Genomic DNA, 16,156 nt, shown 5'->3' on the forward strand with positions numbered 1-16,156 from the left:
AGTGTGGAGGACTGTAGGAGATTGCAGAGGGACATTGATAGGATGCAGAGCTGGGCTGAGAAGTGGCAGATAGAGTTCAATCCAGAGAAGTGCGAGGTGGTACACTTTGGAAGGACAAACTCCAAGGCGGAGTACAAGGTTAATGGCAGGATTTGGGGTAGTGTGGAGGAGCAGAGGGATCTGGGGGTTCATATCCACAGATCACTGAGAGTTGTCTCACAGGTGGATAGGGTAGTTAAGAAAGCTTATGGGATGTTAGCTTTCATAAGTCGGGATCGAGTTTAAGAGCCGCAAGGTAATGATGCAGCTCTACAAAACTCTGGTTAGACCACACTTGGAGTACTGTGTCCAGTTCTGGTTGCCTCATTATAGGAAGGATGTGGAAGTGTTGGAAAGGGTGCAGAGGAGATTTACCAGGATGCTGCCTGGTTTGGAGAGTATGGATTATGAGGAGAGACTACGGGAGCTAGGGCTTTACTCTTTGGAGAGGAGGAGGATGAGGGGAGACATGATAAAGGTATACAAAATATTAAGAGGAATAGATAGAGTCGACAGCCAGTGCCTCTTTCCCAGAGTGCCAATGCTCAATACAAGAGGGGATAGCTTTAAAGTAACGGGTGGGGAAGTTCAAGGGAGATATCAGAGGGAGGTTTTTCACCCAGAGAGTGGTTGGTGCATGGAATGCGCTGCCTGGGGTACTGGTGGAGGCAGGTACACTGGTCAAGTTCAAGGGATTGTTAGATTAGCATATGGAGGAATTTAAAATAGGGGGATATGTGGGAGGAAGGGGTTAGATAGTCTTAAGCGAGGTTTAAAGGTCAGCACAACGTGGTGGGCCGAAGGGCCTGTATTGTGCTGTATTGTTCTATGGTTACCATATGTCCCAGAGAGCTGTCAAAGGCCATCAGTGTGTCCCAGGGCATGACTTCAGAGTGCAACACCCGAAGCAGGCTCATAGCACAGAGGTCATTCCACCTCACAGAGAGTCAGCTCAGACTGTTCATGAAATCCAAAACAAGTTAGTGTGGGAGGGCAGAGAGTACAGACAATGTGCCCAGTCCAGGATAATCCTGCCCATTGATGTTTCTGAAGTCTCAGTCAGCTTTGCTTAGTAGTCATTCCTGTCACAGAAGTTCATCACCTCCTGTGTTACTTCTCAAGATCTTTCCTTTTCAAGACCCGTTTCTCATCAAAGGGGGTTTCTTGCAATTTTTGACACATGATGAAACATGTTTAAGCAAATGTTTCATCCGGCCAAATTTGAATGTAATCATTTGTTCAGATGTATCCTTCCCCTTGTGTTAACACAACACCCACTTGAACCCCTCACTTCCACCTTCTGTTGTCTTGCATGTCTGGTCATTTGTGTTCATGTTTCTATATGTTGAGAGTTGTTTACAGACTTTTGTTTAAATGTTGTTCTCATTCATTGTTTCTGCAGATGGCAATCAAGTTTCTCAATTTTTAAGTATGCTTCTGTCGTCACTTTAGGGCATTACTGGCAAAATTCAATATGGCAAGTGAAAAGCGATATAAATGAACAGTCTCAGCAATGTTGTTGAGAAGATGTGCTTCAAAATGCAGATAATTGCCAACAGAATCAAAAACAGAAAATGTTGCAGTATTTTGGTTTTGTGAAAGGCTTTGAAAATGGTTCCCATAGTCTTTTACCTCTACTGCTTGTCCCTTGTAGCATCTCCTGCCTTTGTTTCGGGTTTCCCCAAACAGCAGTATTTTGCTGCTTGTTCACACTTGTGAATGGAATGTTTTGCCTAAAGATAATTACTCAAGAACCGTACTTATAAATATTTTTGCTTCGCTCCCACCACACTCCCTCTTCTCGGTACTGTTTTCTTTTACAAGGAGTATTAACAACAATAAAGTTATCTTTTTAAGTTAGTTGTGAGTGACAGGTTTACAGCCTTTGAGGCAGTCCAAGGTGTGATGTCATCCTGTGGCTATCGTCTAGTTACTGTTGATGCCACAGGGTAACATGAGTGATGAGAGCTTCAAGGCTTCACTTGTGGGAGGTTGCTTGAATCTATCCTGCAGAATTTGAAATTTATGGCTTTGCAGATTCTGGAATAGCAGCTTAAATTAAGTGAGTTTTTTTTTGAGTGTTGAGATTAGTTGTGTCGAATTTAAATATTTGCAGTCTTTGTCCTTGCTCCGGCTTTGGATAACCTGCACAATGTCATAGACAGTTTGATCGTTTACCATAATGTTGAAGAAATTGCATCCTCTTAACCAGGAAGTGTGGAAAATAAATTATTTTACACTTACTGTTAGAATGAAGGATCAAGTTAAGTACTGCTTTTGATATTATTTGGGGATTTTAAGTATCATAAGATGATTTTGTTTTGAAGTTCAATTTGTATTTCTTCCGTTCTTTTCATTCCAGGTTCAGTAAAGTAGGAGCTAAATAACATACCTGTTTGCAGTTCAAAGGTCACTGGCACCAGTCCTAGGATGGAAAGTGATTGTGCTGTCAGAAACATCTGCACCTGCATTAGTCTAGGGCAGGGTCCCAGAGAAAGGATAAATAGGACAGATGGGTAGGGGTAGGTAAGGTCAATTGGGCACGGAGGGGAAGAAGGGTCAATAGTTCTAAGAGAAAGATGGAGAGTAGAGTTAAAAATCATGCTTTAGGTACTGCAGATAAAGGGAAAATTAAAAGAAGGTTAATTAATATTAATTAAATGGATAGAGAAGGTTATTTGATGTATGAGTAAAACATCAGACAGAAGGTTAGAACATGCAACCCAAAAAGGTACACACAAGCACATGAGATCATTTAATGAATTGTACCCCATAGTCACGGTTACAGTAGTTGGTCAGCTCTGGGAGAAAAGTGAAAACGGTAGAGGGGTAACGATTAGCTTTAGTGATGAACGATGTTGGAATGGATTTTAAAATCAAAGCAACACTTTTTGCATTTATACTAGGAAAAATGATTTGTCAAGAGCAATGCACATTTCTTGAAAAGTGTTGTAGGTGTTGTAAATTAATAAAACTGGCCCTCCTATTAAACAATAACTGTGAAACATAATTCACAGTATGCTGGACATGGAAAGGGAACTAATATTGAATTGGGGATTGAAAGTGACCCAAATTAATGCAAGCAAAGTAATAGTAATATTAAAAAAAACAACAAATGTTGTTGCAAGGGACCAGATATTTCTGACACAGGATTTTATAGAAATCTGAGAAGATTGCTGACATCCTCATTGCCATCACCCAGTATTCTCTTGCATGTTGGTCAGCAGTGAACAGTGCTGAAAAATTGTACAAATTATCCAATGGTAAACACTCACAATAGGTACAGTATGTCATGTTGTGCTTATACTTAAGGTCATTTGTGCATATTTTTATTGTTCTAAGATCACCACATGACCCTTCTCAGTGGTGGCAGAAGCCTTCACATAGGATGCAGAGCACACTAGCAGACCATTCGGCCCAGCCAATCTGTGCCAGTTTTGTGCCCCCATTCTTTTCCCCCAGCACCCCCAAATGCTTCAATTAATGGTACCACCAAGAATTTCTCCCACAGGTACATATCTCCTCATTTTCCTTCCTGCTTTTCTCAATTATTTCAATACCAACATTCTAACCACTCCCTGTGCAAAGAAGTTTCTCCTGAATTCCTCATTGGACTTGGCAGTGACCAAGTGTGATTTCCTGCTCCGATCGTATAATACCCTTTCATTATCCTAAACACCTTGTATTAGATCACCACCCAGCCTTTTCTCTCTCTCCCTCCCTCTCCCTCCCTCCCTCTCTCCCTCCCCAGAGAGAGAGAAAATTTAGTTAAATCATCATCAAGTGATCTGGAATGAGGGCTGGTAAGTGAAGGGGAAGTCTGGATTGGCCTTGGAGCTTGGAGAACAGCAGGACCATCTGGCATTTTGAGAATCAAGCAGTGGCTACACACACAAGTTCAAATATTTAGCATGTATGAGAGAGAAATTCAACAATCTTAAAAGCAAAGCAATAATGCAGGACATAGAGTCAGCTTCAACTCATTCTCATGACACTTTTTTTCCCTCTTGTGCCTCTTTTGCTAAAGGGAGTTTGAATTGTATGTTAACGAAAAACGAGTCCTCTCATACATTTTTTTTAAATTTTGAAGGGGTTGATATCAGTGAAACGACAGTTTTTGCAGTGGTAGGTAGATAGTTCACTGTAATAAGAGTGAGAATGCTGATGTTATGTGTGAAGTCTTGACTCTGAACAAACGTACTGTGGAAAATGTTTTGAACATCAAGCAGTACTCATGCTGCATTCAAGACCAAGAAATAAATCATGATTTTACAACAGTGCATAAGCTGACTTATTGCTGTTTTGTGCCAATAGGTGAGCAATATCGCAGTTTAAAGCCATGTCATCGGTTTTCAAGTCAGTCAACCGTGCAGGCTTGTCATATGCCTGTATAATTGTTCCACACCAGGCTTTCTTTAACTAGTCAGCTGGGGCCGTGCATTTTGTCTTGGAGACTTTGGCTGGCCTGCAGCTGACAAGAGGCTTCTCATCATCCTGTCAGACGTATGCTAACCAGAGTGAATCATTTGCAACATACAGTGGCTCCCAAGCAGGTTGTTTCTACATGGACCTGCTGTCAATATGTGTGTGGTTAGTAAGTCCAATGTTATATACAGAATATCATCTTTGCAGAACAGAAGAGCAGGCAAAACTAACTGCAGTCAAAAGCCGTTCACCTTGTAAACCCATCTCTTTTTGCCACTTTTTGTACGGATTCTCAAAACTTCCACCTTGTTTATAAATAAACCATGACTGTTTCCTTGGCCTTGAGGCCTTGTTGAAATAATTGGAGTCAGTTGCCTGAGTTTTCTGAGCCATTACTTCATGGCATTGGCTGCTGAAAGGTTGTTTCCTCAGGGACAAGGCAGCAGCTTGTTTGCAGTGTCCATGTGGCCTCTGAAACTGGTTGGTTATGTCAGGGTTCTGCTGAGTGTTTCACTGGGTCAGGAACTGACTGCATGTTCATGTTATAATGATTTCTAGTTGGAAGTAATAAGAATTACTGCTACTAAACTGCATCTCTTGCATTACCCTGCTGAAAATGGACGAATTGTAGGCAATTATATTGTTTCTTTTAAATTTTAATTGGCACATTCTTCTGATAGGTCAACTTTTTTAGAAATTTATATTTGCATCAGTACCAGGTATAAGTTTTATCTCAAGTATATTCATTGTAAACACATCTGGTGCAACCAGTGTAATAAATAACATGAAATTCAGCCATTTCATTTCACCAGATCAACACAATCAGGCCCCCTTCAACAAACAACCTGCATCATCCGATCTAATTAGAAATGAGCTGCAAGTTTTTTTAACAAAATATATGCACAAGTTGCAAATGAAGTGAACACAGGTAATGAAATTCACATCCTCCAGTTTGACTGGAGCTTGTTTTACGTGTCTTTGACAATCAACAGAGATTCTGCTCGATTAGTAAGATAAAAGAGGATAATCAAAACTTCATTGTGAAAAATATTTCCCTAAAGAAGCAGTGATTATGTACTTCCACTTCATACTGAAGTACAAACACTTGCCTATGACTGATTTGTTTAAAAAGATAAACACTTTTGTATCCTCTTTGTACGTACATACGCTAACAGGAACACTGGTATAATTTTGCATAAATATTTTAACTGATTCAGGCTGGGAAATGCAAAGCAGTTTCAATTTCACCAGTGCTGCAGCTGTTTTCCAAATTCAGTCTAAATCTCCTGTCAGAGCCAGGCTTCACTCTGGAGCACACCCAACTAAATCTCTGGACCTCTGTTGTTTTGAAATTGGGTTGGGTCCTCCCTACGTTTAATATATGCAAGCTTGTGTTTTCAGTTTGCATGGACCATGAACTTAAAAATACAACTTTCGCAGGTAAAGCATTTAAGTTATTTTTTAAATTATGTAACTTTAACCTTTTGGGAGTTGTAGGAAGGCCTTATTTCCCATCCTTCATTACTCTGGTACAAACTGTCATTTTGTGCCTTTTCAGTACTTGTGACAATGCTCCCACAATAAGGGTTCGACAGGGAATACCTGGATGTGGGCTGAGCAGCAACATTTTGCAACATCATATTTTCCAAGTCAGGATAGCAATTTGGACATGATGTTCTCCTGACATTATAGCTTCAGATATTCTCGGTGGCAGAGCCTGTGGGACAGGGAGATACTGTCCAATTGATGGTGATTTACTGTAGATAGATAATGCATTCATTGCTATAGTGGGGAAGTGAGTTCTTTTTCTACCTTACAAAATAATGTCAAAATTCTTTAATTAAGTTTTTCTACTCAGTGTCATTATTTCAACTAAATATTGTGAAATATAATTTATGTAAAATGGAATGATAGCAGAACAAAGCTGCATGGTATTGAACTTGCCATAGACAGAGGGGAGGAAAGATGTTAAATTATCCACAAGAAAAATGGTAAGTTGGAAGGTGACTGGGTTCAGTTGTTGTCGTCATTGTATTGTGATGCCTGCATTACAATCTCTATTATATTTGTACTGAGGTAATATTAAAAAAAATTGTAATAAATAAAATGGTTCTTTTTAAATCATTCATCATTTCCCTGAAAGTTGGAAACTGTTTTCTTTATTTTGGACTGAAATAGTGTTAAGGGAAAGAAGTCAGTTTTGGTTACCACTTTGAATAGGTGCTTTTTATTCCCAACAGAGGGCATTTTTGTTCACTTGATTTTTGTTGGTACAAATACAAAAGAAACTCATGACAGTAGAAATTATAAATGGTATTGAAATAGTTCACTCCTTCCTGTGATGTGAATAGCATTGGGGCAGTTATGTTAAGAATTGTGCCCAGAAGTGCAACTGGTGTAGTACTCAAAACAATCAAGGGATATTTAAAGGACCTCACTAAGTGCATCATTTGACAAGATCTCAGGATGAGAAAACCCTTTGATTTCAGCAATGTGTTTGAGTCTGCAAGTGATTGGAACAAAATGCAGTATTTAAACAAGTATTGACTGGAGTTTTATGGAAGTTGGCTCTGAAATGTTGCCTTGAAAAAAAACTACAGAACAAAGCTCTTGTGTGCAATAAAACATTTAGTTTTCAGCTTCAGGTTATTTATAACACTCAGTCATTTCTTCACCCCATGGGATAGATTCATAGTACCACAACCGTAAGGTCAGTATTTGTGTTCTGTAATGTTGTGCTAAAATATTCAGTTCAGTTTAACAAGGAATAGCAATGAGGTATAACGAAAACTGGTATTGTTGGTTGGTTTCTCTTGTCAGCAGCACTACTGGCCAGCTCTTCACCAGATTAGCAACATACTGCTTCCTTCTCAGAAGTCAATCAAGGTACTAGTTGAAGATTATTGAGATACTTTGGTGTTCAGGAAGGATATGGAGTGGTGGTGGAGTTGCTGATGGCAGCAAACAAGGGAACTGGCTTCTTGGAAAGTGAGGCCCATAGACGAAGGCAATTTTGCAGAAAAAGGAAATAGATGGCGATGAATAGTGTAGGATGAATATTGGAAGCATGAGTGTGAGAGATCACGAAAGGAACATCAAATCTTACTTCATGTCAACGTGGCTTCTTGCTGCCTCAGTGAATCATCAAAATCATAGGCTGTGCCACAGTGACATGCACAGGCTAGAGACTGCAGCTGCATCTAAACATGAATTTACAGTTGCAAGGTAGTCTGCTGTAATTCTTGGCTTCATGTATAAAAAGAATTGAAACAAGTCCATTACAGCACCACCACCTACAGGCATGGTAGGTACTGCTGTTAAATATAGTCACATTGCAAATCAGGTTTCGAAAAGGACATTTATGTGCATTAAGAGGTGGAAAGTTTTGTGGTTGCCCAAGGAGTGATTTTTGATATATTAGAGAGGTCATGTTTCTCTTGCTGCAGTAGTCAGGGGCAACATCAAAATTGGCCAGTAATTGTAACCCAACTATGACTTCAAAGAGAACTGGTGTGAGATTACTCTGTGGAGTTTACCAACGTTTTGTTCCAGCTGGATCTCAGTCTGGTATCTCACCATTTTGCAAAATTTGGTTATTCTGATTATCAGTAATTGAAATGTTGGTGCAGTGCAGACTCTTCATGTCATGCTCTTAAAATATTTCAGTTTTGAGCACTGTAAGGTGAATTCTGTGCAGTGTTGTAAGCATGACAGCAGAATTCTCTCTTGGTCAAGAAAATTGTGCATGTACAAACCATTATGTGGCTGCAGAGGATAACAGCAGCCTCAAGTCACAGTACTATATTAATGTATTCATTTTCTTAATCCTTAATTCTATGTTACAACTTGTCAATTCATTCAATATTTCATCAGTAAAATGGTGAAAACAATCAATATCTGCGTTTTTGTCATAGATGGGGTACTTCACGTGGCCACTTACAAAGTGTATCAGTGCTTCTGATGAATTATCGTGTCGGTAGATTCTTCTAGTGGTTTGGGAGATGGTTGTAAGGTGCATTAATCAGACGGTTCCATTTCGACGGCAACTGTCAGTCTCTTTTTCAGTACGGATTTTAATCCAGTCACAACCTCAAATTTCAAGTGCAGAATGCATTTTTATTATTATTTATAACAATTTTATGATTGTTTATGGATGTACTTACCTCTGTTGAATGCTCAACTCCCTTCTGAGCACTCGAAATGCTTGGCTAATGTCTTTGCAGCTCTAGAACCTTTGAGTAAATCTCAAAGGTGCTTTCAATATAGAGGTAACTACCATAGTGTGTCATTGTAAAATTCTATTAAAATCACGAAGAATAAAAAAAATCTCCATAATATTTATTTCATGATGAATAATGAATAACTTGTATTTTGGATTTAACGTATATTTATTAGCAACAGAACCCTATATGGACTTTTTATGGAGTGTGGGGTTACATTTGTATTAATAGTACTTTGGAAATGATTTGCATTTGTTTAATTGATTTTCATTCGGAATGCAACTAGGAAACAATACGGGTTTCAGGAGTATAGGAGGTATCAGCCTTAGAGTGACACTTGTTTCCTTTTTCTTTCTTAAAAAGGAATCTAGCTCCACACAGTGTCAAATCTACAGCCTTGGAATTATTCAAATTATGTTTTATTTATATAAGATTGCATTATAGACCTGCTAAGATTATGGAAATTATTTTCATGGCTGCCGTAGTAATTTTAAGAAGTTTAACATCATGTTCAGATAGACAATAAGATCAAGAAATTCTCTGTTCTTGATCTTTTTGTGTGTACTTTGCATGTACATTGGAACTCTCCTGCATTGTAATCCAGGTGTAATGTATTGTCTGAGGCAAACCATAACTTTGGGTGCATTAGCTACTTTCAGCAGTGCGTAATTAGGTGCTTGAACAGTTGTCAGACTATTGGGCTTATCGCGACTTAAACAAAACACAGGAGGTTGATGCAAAGTTGGATGATATCTTGCAAGAATAAAATGTCCCTCATTGCTTTAGATTTTTATGGTAGGTTTGTGATGTTCATGATAGTGTCAATGCAACTTTCCAAGCAATATGGATCATAACAATATAATTGGTGATGCATTGCTGGAGTGATAGTAAAATGATATTGAATGCTACCTACACCAGCCAATGACAGGAAAGTGTTGAACAAAGGATGGACAATGAGCATCTGAAGCCCAGTGAGAGGAACAGTGAAATGGAGACAGAGGAGACTGCAGATGCTGGAATTCAGAGCAAAAATCAAACTGCTGAGGGATCTCAGCGGGTCGAGCAGCATGTTGGGGGAGTGGGAGAAGGAATTGTCAACGTTTTGGGTCAAGACTCTGCATCAGGACTGAAAGCGGAGAGGAAGATGGTCGGTATAAAGAGGAATCAAATTTATTATCACTGACGTATGACGGGAAATTTATTGTTTTGCAGCAGCAGTACAGTGCAGATACAAAAATCTATAAGTTAGAAAAATAAATAAATAGTGCAAAAACACAGAATAATGAGGTTGTGTCCATGGATTGTTCAGAAATCTGATGGGGGAAGAGGGAGGGATGAGACAGAGGCCGGTGGGTAACCGGTGGACTGAGGAGGAGTGAAGGATGATGGGCAGAAGAAGCCAGGTGGGGCAGGGGTGAAGTTGGAAGCTGGATGATTGGTGGAAGCAGACAAAGGGGAGAAAAAGGGCAGATGGAGTCAGGTGGGGAAAGGAGGGTGAAAGTGGAAATAGCAGCTAAACTAGTGAAATATTTGAAGGGATATGATATTGATGGATACAACATTGATGGATACAACATTGAATGACATCCCTCATTGTTGCAGCTCCATTGAAGTAAAGAACATACTTCCTACTGGGGTGCTCGTGCATATAGAATAAATCACAGAATATATGATGACTGCTGCATTGAAACCCCAAGGCAATATGTATATTATGAAGAATTAGACCACATGCAATCCAATAATTTTAAAATGAAGTGGTAATGGTATAAGCATTGATGACTGTGTATGGTGATTTAAGAATATTTTTTCTTGAACTGCAATTTAATATTTCTTAACCTTCAGCCTACACTATGCTGCTTTATTTCTCTATAATGGTTTGGGAGTTAAACAAAAACATTGCTACCTATTTAAACTTTGTCCACTCAAGTGGAATTGATGTACTTTGAAAATTAAGAATTTTTGTGGGTCCATTTGTGTGGCATTAGGGAAGGGAAGTGGAGCAGGTTTGATAACACCTCCCAAATCCGTGATCTCCACCATCAAGAAAAACAAGGGCTTTAGGCACATGGGAATACCATGACCGCGTGTTCCTTTCAAGTCGCACAGCAGCCGGACTTGGAAATATATTGCTGGTCCTTTGTCACTGGTTCTATATCCTGGGACTTATTACCCAATTGCATTCTGGGAGTACATGCAGCAGTTCAAGGCAGCTCACCACCACCTTGTCAAGTGAAAATAAGGATGGTCAACTAATAGTGGCCTCACCAGTGACAACCAGATCCAAAACTGGATAATTAAACCAAAAAAAATCGATGAATGTTTTAAAGAAATAAGATGGAATGTATTGCTAGCTTAAAAAATTGCACTGTTTAAATTATCAATGCTCTCAATGGAAGACTGATGTATTATTGGTAGCAACAGCTGTGGGTTTATTGTTGTTTATAAAAATTGTTTTGTGAGATGACCCATATTGTCAAATAATCTTTGTAATCTAATTATATGGCTTGTTTAGACCACTAGAATAGTCACATTAAGATGCATTTGTATAAGTAAGCTTTACTGTTTTTGTACATGGTTCCCATTGCAACACAAAAGCAAATAAGTCGGTTCCAGAGCATTGGCTGGAGATGAAAAGCTATAATATATTTATGCTTTCAACTGTACAGCTGTTTAGCTCGGGCAGTTGCTGGTCAATAGTGGCATTCCATGTGTCAGTGAACAAATTCTCTTGATAACTCAAGCTGCAGTTCACACATCACCATAGCTCCAACTGTCGAATGTTTCAATCCCTCAGTGTTTTTCAGCCTCGAGACTCTCCTGGCTGGCTCATGTTTCATTCTTGGCAATTTGCCCTAATGATATCCCTCAGGAGCCTTCAGACCCTGTTCTTTTCCATATTTAATCATGTTATTTTAATCCTGAAGATGAGCAAATTATGGTGCAGACGTGACCTTTTCACTGTTGTACATTTTTTTTATCATTAAACATTTTTAGCATAAGGATTTACAATCGACTGTTTTGTGCTTTGCTGTAGTTTTCTGGTCAATTTTGTTCATTAAAGTATTGTTGTTTTTTATTTTCAGTTAACGGCTTGTGTTCATGCATCAGCTGCCATGATCTATCCAATGTATTGGCAGCATATTTACATCCCAGTGCTCCCTCCCCACCTGCTGGACTATTGCTGGTAAGGCTACTAATCTACCTTTGAGATCTCTGCTTTAGTTACCATTGTAGATTTTAAGACTCTGGATAACACCAGGATTCTGTATATTAATATGACAGTGTCATGAGGTTTGTAGAACCACCATTGGTGCTTCATCCACTGTGTAATCATTATGGATGAGTGCATTGCAGGTTCCTGGGATATGCTATTTCTTCTAGCTCTTTAATAAAAGGAAAAAATTGAACAAGTGTATCTAATTCCTGTAAGAAAATTTCCACAGAAGCCTTTAAAGGCTGTTGCAAAATCCATTTGTTTATTGCCATTTATTTCTCCATGGCATTTGCACAGTGAAAAGAGGATGAAAGATATTTGCAACTGATTGATATGAGCTCATTTGTTAGCCCTCGGCAATATGTTTTGAGGTGGTGCCAGTTAATTTTTTTAAAATGAGTTGTAGCACTGTCAAAAGAGTTCATCTTTAAAAAAATAGGAACTGTACTATCAACACCTGAAAATACTTACTCTTATTTCAGCAAAATAAAAATAATCTTTCACTTGATTACATAGAACAGTGCAGCACAGGAACGGGTTGGACATCTTTGATCAGTTGCCTTGTGTACTCTCATGCATAAGGGCAGAATTTGTATAAGAAAATTGATCCCATCATTTCCACATTGTGGCCCATCTGCTTATCTATATGCAACTTCATGTGTTCCAAAATATGTAATCACTATTATGACAATATATACTGAGTGAGTCCACAATTGATTATCAACAGCAGGCTGTAAACTCATTATTTCATGATGCAATGTAAATATGCTTCTGATGTAGGAAAATATCTCAATACATTTCACAAAAGTAAAAGTGGAAGCTGAGCCAAAGAAGCAGATATCAGCACAAGTGTCTGAAAGCCTGCTGAAAGAGGTAGCCAAGGCATGATGCCAATATTTGTGCAGGGGAATGCATAAGAAGATGGGCTTAGAGGAATGAAAAGTTTGGTGTGTGAGACTATACAGAGCATTGGACATGGTTACAGTGAAAAATGGGAAAACCTTTGAAGAGGTTTAAATAGGAGGTCAGGCAGCATGCTGATGATGATTCACTGAGGACCTGGTGTTGAAAGGATGAAAGGCTTGGAGTGACCTGAAACTGGAAGATGAAACATGGAAGGCATTGGAATATTTGGATCTGAAAATATATAGAAAAAACTATCTATGAAGCTTTAGGCTTAGCGAAGGTGGAGCAAAGGTGAGTAACGTGATTGAGGTGAAAGTTGATGGCTTGATGTCGGAAAGGGGTGTTTACTACTTTGTGTCATGGTGAAAACCTTGTTAAGGTGACATGCCTCCTGGGTCAGCTTGAGACTGTGGTCAGGGAGGATGGAGCTAGTGACGATCTTACAAAATTTTTTTTTTAACTGAGGCTGAAGATATTGAGTCAGAGACTGGATGTCAAAGATATGGTCTTGTCCCTAGAATCTGTGGGGAAAGGTGAAGAGAGGTCATTGTGAGAAAGAAGTTGATGTTAAAGTGTATGTTTCAGAGCTGACTGCATATGCATTGATGATGCCATCAAAGGACAACATACAGGCGATGAGGGGGCTGAAGATAATTGGGGGACAATTGGGTGGCCATGTGGAAGCAAAGAGGAGCAAGGGTAGGGATGCTTTGCTACCTAATGCAGTCTCCTGATATCAACAGGGTCATTCCTGCGAACTCAGTGAACTGCCATTCTTGGCCTCTGGTTTCCTCTCTTTCCCTTCTATGTGTGTGAAGCAGCAGTTAATAGTGCCACTTCGCGCTTGTGAGGGCTGTTTCTCAATCAATGGGCAAGATTACAATGATTTTGATACCCAAACTTAAGATCTGGTAATGGATACGTCAATAATTAAGTGAAAAGATATTCCTTCTGGTATTGCTATTGTCAAGTTTAACTACTGTTGAGAAAAGTCTGGTTGTACTTGCCATTGCTGACAAGTTATCCAGTGCAATCCCACTGAATCTTCACAGCTCACCAAAAGTATAAGAATGAAGTTAGCCCCTTGACTTGAATGCAGTTTGATTGAGTGGCTGTGGCATTGGATATTGGTAAAGGTATAGAATCCAGGCAGTTCGAGTTGCTGCCTGATCTTTCAACCTTCCTCTCAGTGTCACCAAGACAAAAGAGCTGGTCATTGCCTTCAGGAAGGGGGGTGGTGCACATGCTCCTGTCTACATCAACGGTGCTGAGGTTGAGAGCTTCAGGTTCCTCGGAGTGAACATCACCAATTGCCTGTCCTGGTCCAAACCACGTAGACGCCATGGCCAAGAAAGCTCACCAGTGCTTCTACTTCCTCAGGAGGCTAAAGAAATTTGGCGTGTCCCCATCGATCCTCACCAATTTTTATCAATGCACCATAGAAAGCATCTTATCTGAACGCATCATGGTTTGGTATGGCAACTGCTCTGCCTGTGACCGCAAGAAACTGCAGGGAGTAGTGGACACAGCTCAGCACATCACGGAACTCCGTCTCCCCACCATAGACTCTCTCTGTACACCTCACTGCCTTTGTAAAGCAGCCGGCATAATCAAAGATCCCACCCATCCCAGATATTCTCTATCCTTCCCTCTCCCATCAAGCAGAAGATACAAAAGCCTGAAAGCACGTACCACCAGTCTCAAGGACAGCTTCTGTCCAGCTGTTATAAGACTTTGAACGGTCCCCTAGCACGATAAGATAGACTTTTCTTCTTTTTCAGTCTTTTTATTAATTTTCAAATTGGTACAAAATAATATATATAACATTAGTAATTATACATATGTGCAAAGACATCAGGATAACAATCATAACAGTTAATTTATATAATCACAAGGAGTTAAAAAAAAAGTAATCTAGACCTCCAGTTCTCTTATTGAGTGAACAAATACAAAAGGAAAGATTGAAAAGAAATGAAATTTAATTATATAAAAGAAGAACCCCCAAATCAAAAAAAAATATTGATAATAATCCAAAAATAAAACCAAAAACTTCAAAAAAAAACTGGACTGATATTTCTTCAATTAAAAAGAAAAAAACATTATTATGTTGTCAACTCCACTCCTCTGTATTCAAAGGTTATTGAAGGGGATCGATAAGATGGACTCTTGACCTCACAATCTATAGCAGAGAAATCTATTGCTTACAATTTTCAGAATTGGCTGCCTTTAGTCCATTGCCCTTGATCATCAATTAATTCAGAAGCCAAAACTCTTCGTAACTATGCATGTTAGTGTTCGCCCACAGGTCTCCCTGTCCCCCTCCCCTACCCTTTCTCTTCCCATCAAAAGTCTGCATTGTTAAAGCAAATTCTAACAAAATGGTACATTGTTATTTGTTTATTTATATTCAACAAATTAATTTTGAGATCCATGTTTCACATGTTTGCAATTTCCAATCATCCATGTTCACATCAGGTTTGTGTTGCAGTTGTTGAGCACGAAAGCTATTATGGAGTACATGATGAGTTCTTTCTTTGAAGAAAATAAAACCAATTTTGAAACTGTAGTTAAGAATCATCAAATATCTAATAAATACTCTGTTGAGAAATCTGCTGTTTTGTGGGCAAGATTTGTGCTTGGTGCCAATTTAAAAATATTTCATTTTAAACACTGCAGCTGCTAAGTTGATTCTGTATTGAATTTCCAGCTGTTCAAAATTAAAATGCCTCATGTAAATAGTGTGAATTTATTGTTTATTTTACTGTGAAATTTAACAGATGGACTTTCTAATCAGTGTTGTATCAGCTATAGACCACAGTGATTTGAATGGGAAGAGCTTCTGCTTCCATAAAAGCATGCATGCATCAGATTGTTTAATATGATCCTAAATGCTTGGTGGGGGCAGGAGGAGGGAGAAACAATGTCGTGTGCAATTGGTGAGAGAGAGATTTATCTCTTGTTTATTGTGCCTTGTGTTAATGGTGTTAATGAGGATTGTTGCTGCATTGTCATTAAGTTACTGAACTAGTTACCAGAGTTCTGGACCACTGATCCAGAGACATGAGCTTGAATCCTACCATGGCAACTGGGGAATTTAAATTCAAGTGATTAAGTAAGTCTGGAATGAAAAGCTACTGTCAGTAATGGTGACCATGAAACTACTTGTCGTAAAACTCATCTGGTTAACTGATGTCCCTTCAGAGAAGAAAATCTGTCATCCTTATCTGATCTGGCCAATATGTGACTCCAGAACCACTGGCATGGTTGGCTCTTAATTGCCTCCACAGTTCAAGGACAATTGGGGATGGGCAATGCACACTAGCCTTACCAGTGACATCCACATCCCTGAACA

The 16,156-nt window shown here is 39.1% G+C and overlaps 1 protein-coding gene across 2 annotated transcripts in view; it reads left to right on the top strand.

Moving 5' to 3' along the window:
• dennd1b (DENN/MADD domain containing 1B) overlaps positions 1 to 16,156 on the top strand; it is a 239,983-nt gene that overhangs the window by 153,497 nt on the left and 70,330 nt on the right. For both annotated transcript variants that reach the window (XM_052012640.1, XM_052012641.1), the window contains one exon: positions 11,768 to 11,868. In XM_052012640.1, coding sequence (XP_051868600.1) covers positions 11,768 to 11,868 — 101 coding nt within the window. The remainder of the gene's footprint in view (positions 1 to 11,767; positions 11,869 to 16,156) is intronic.

The sequence above is a fragment of the Pristis pectinata genome, chromosome 3 (assembly GCF_009764475.1).
Source record: "Pristis pectinata isolate sPriPec2 chromosome 3, sPriPec2.1.pri, whole genome shotgun sequence".
In the NCBI taxonomy this organism is placed as follows: Eukaryota; Metazoa; Chordata; class Chondrichthyes; order Rhinopristiformes; family Pristidae; genus Pristis; species Pristis pectinata.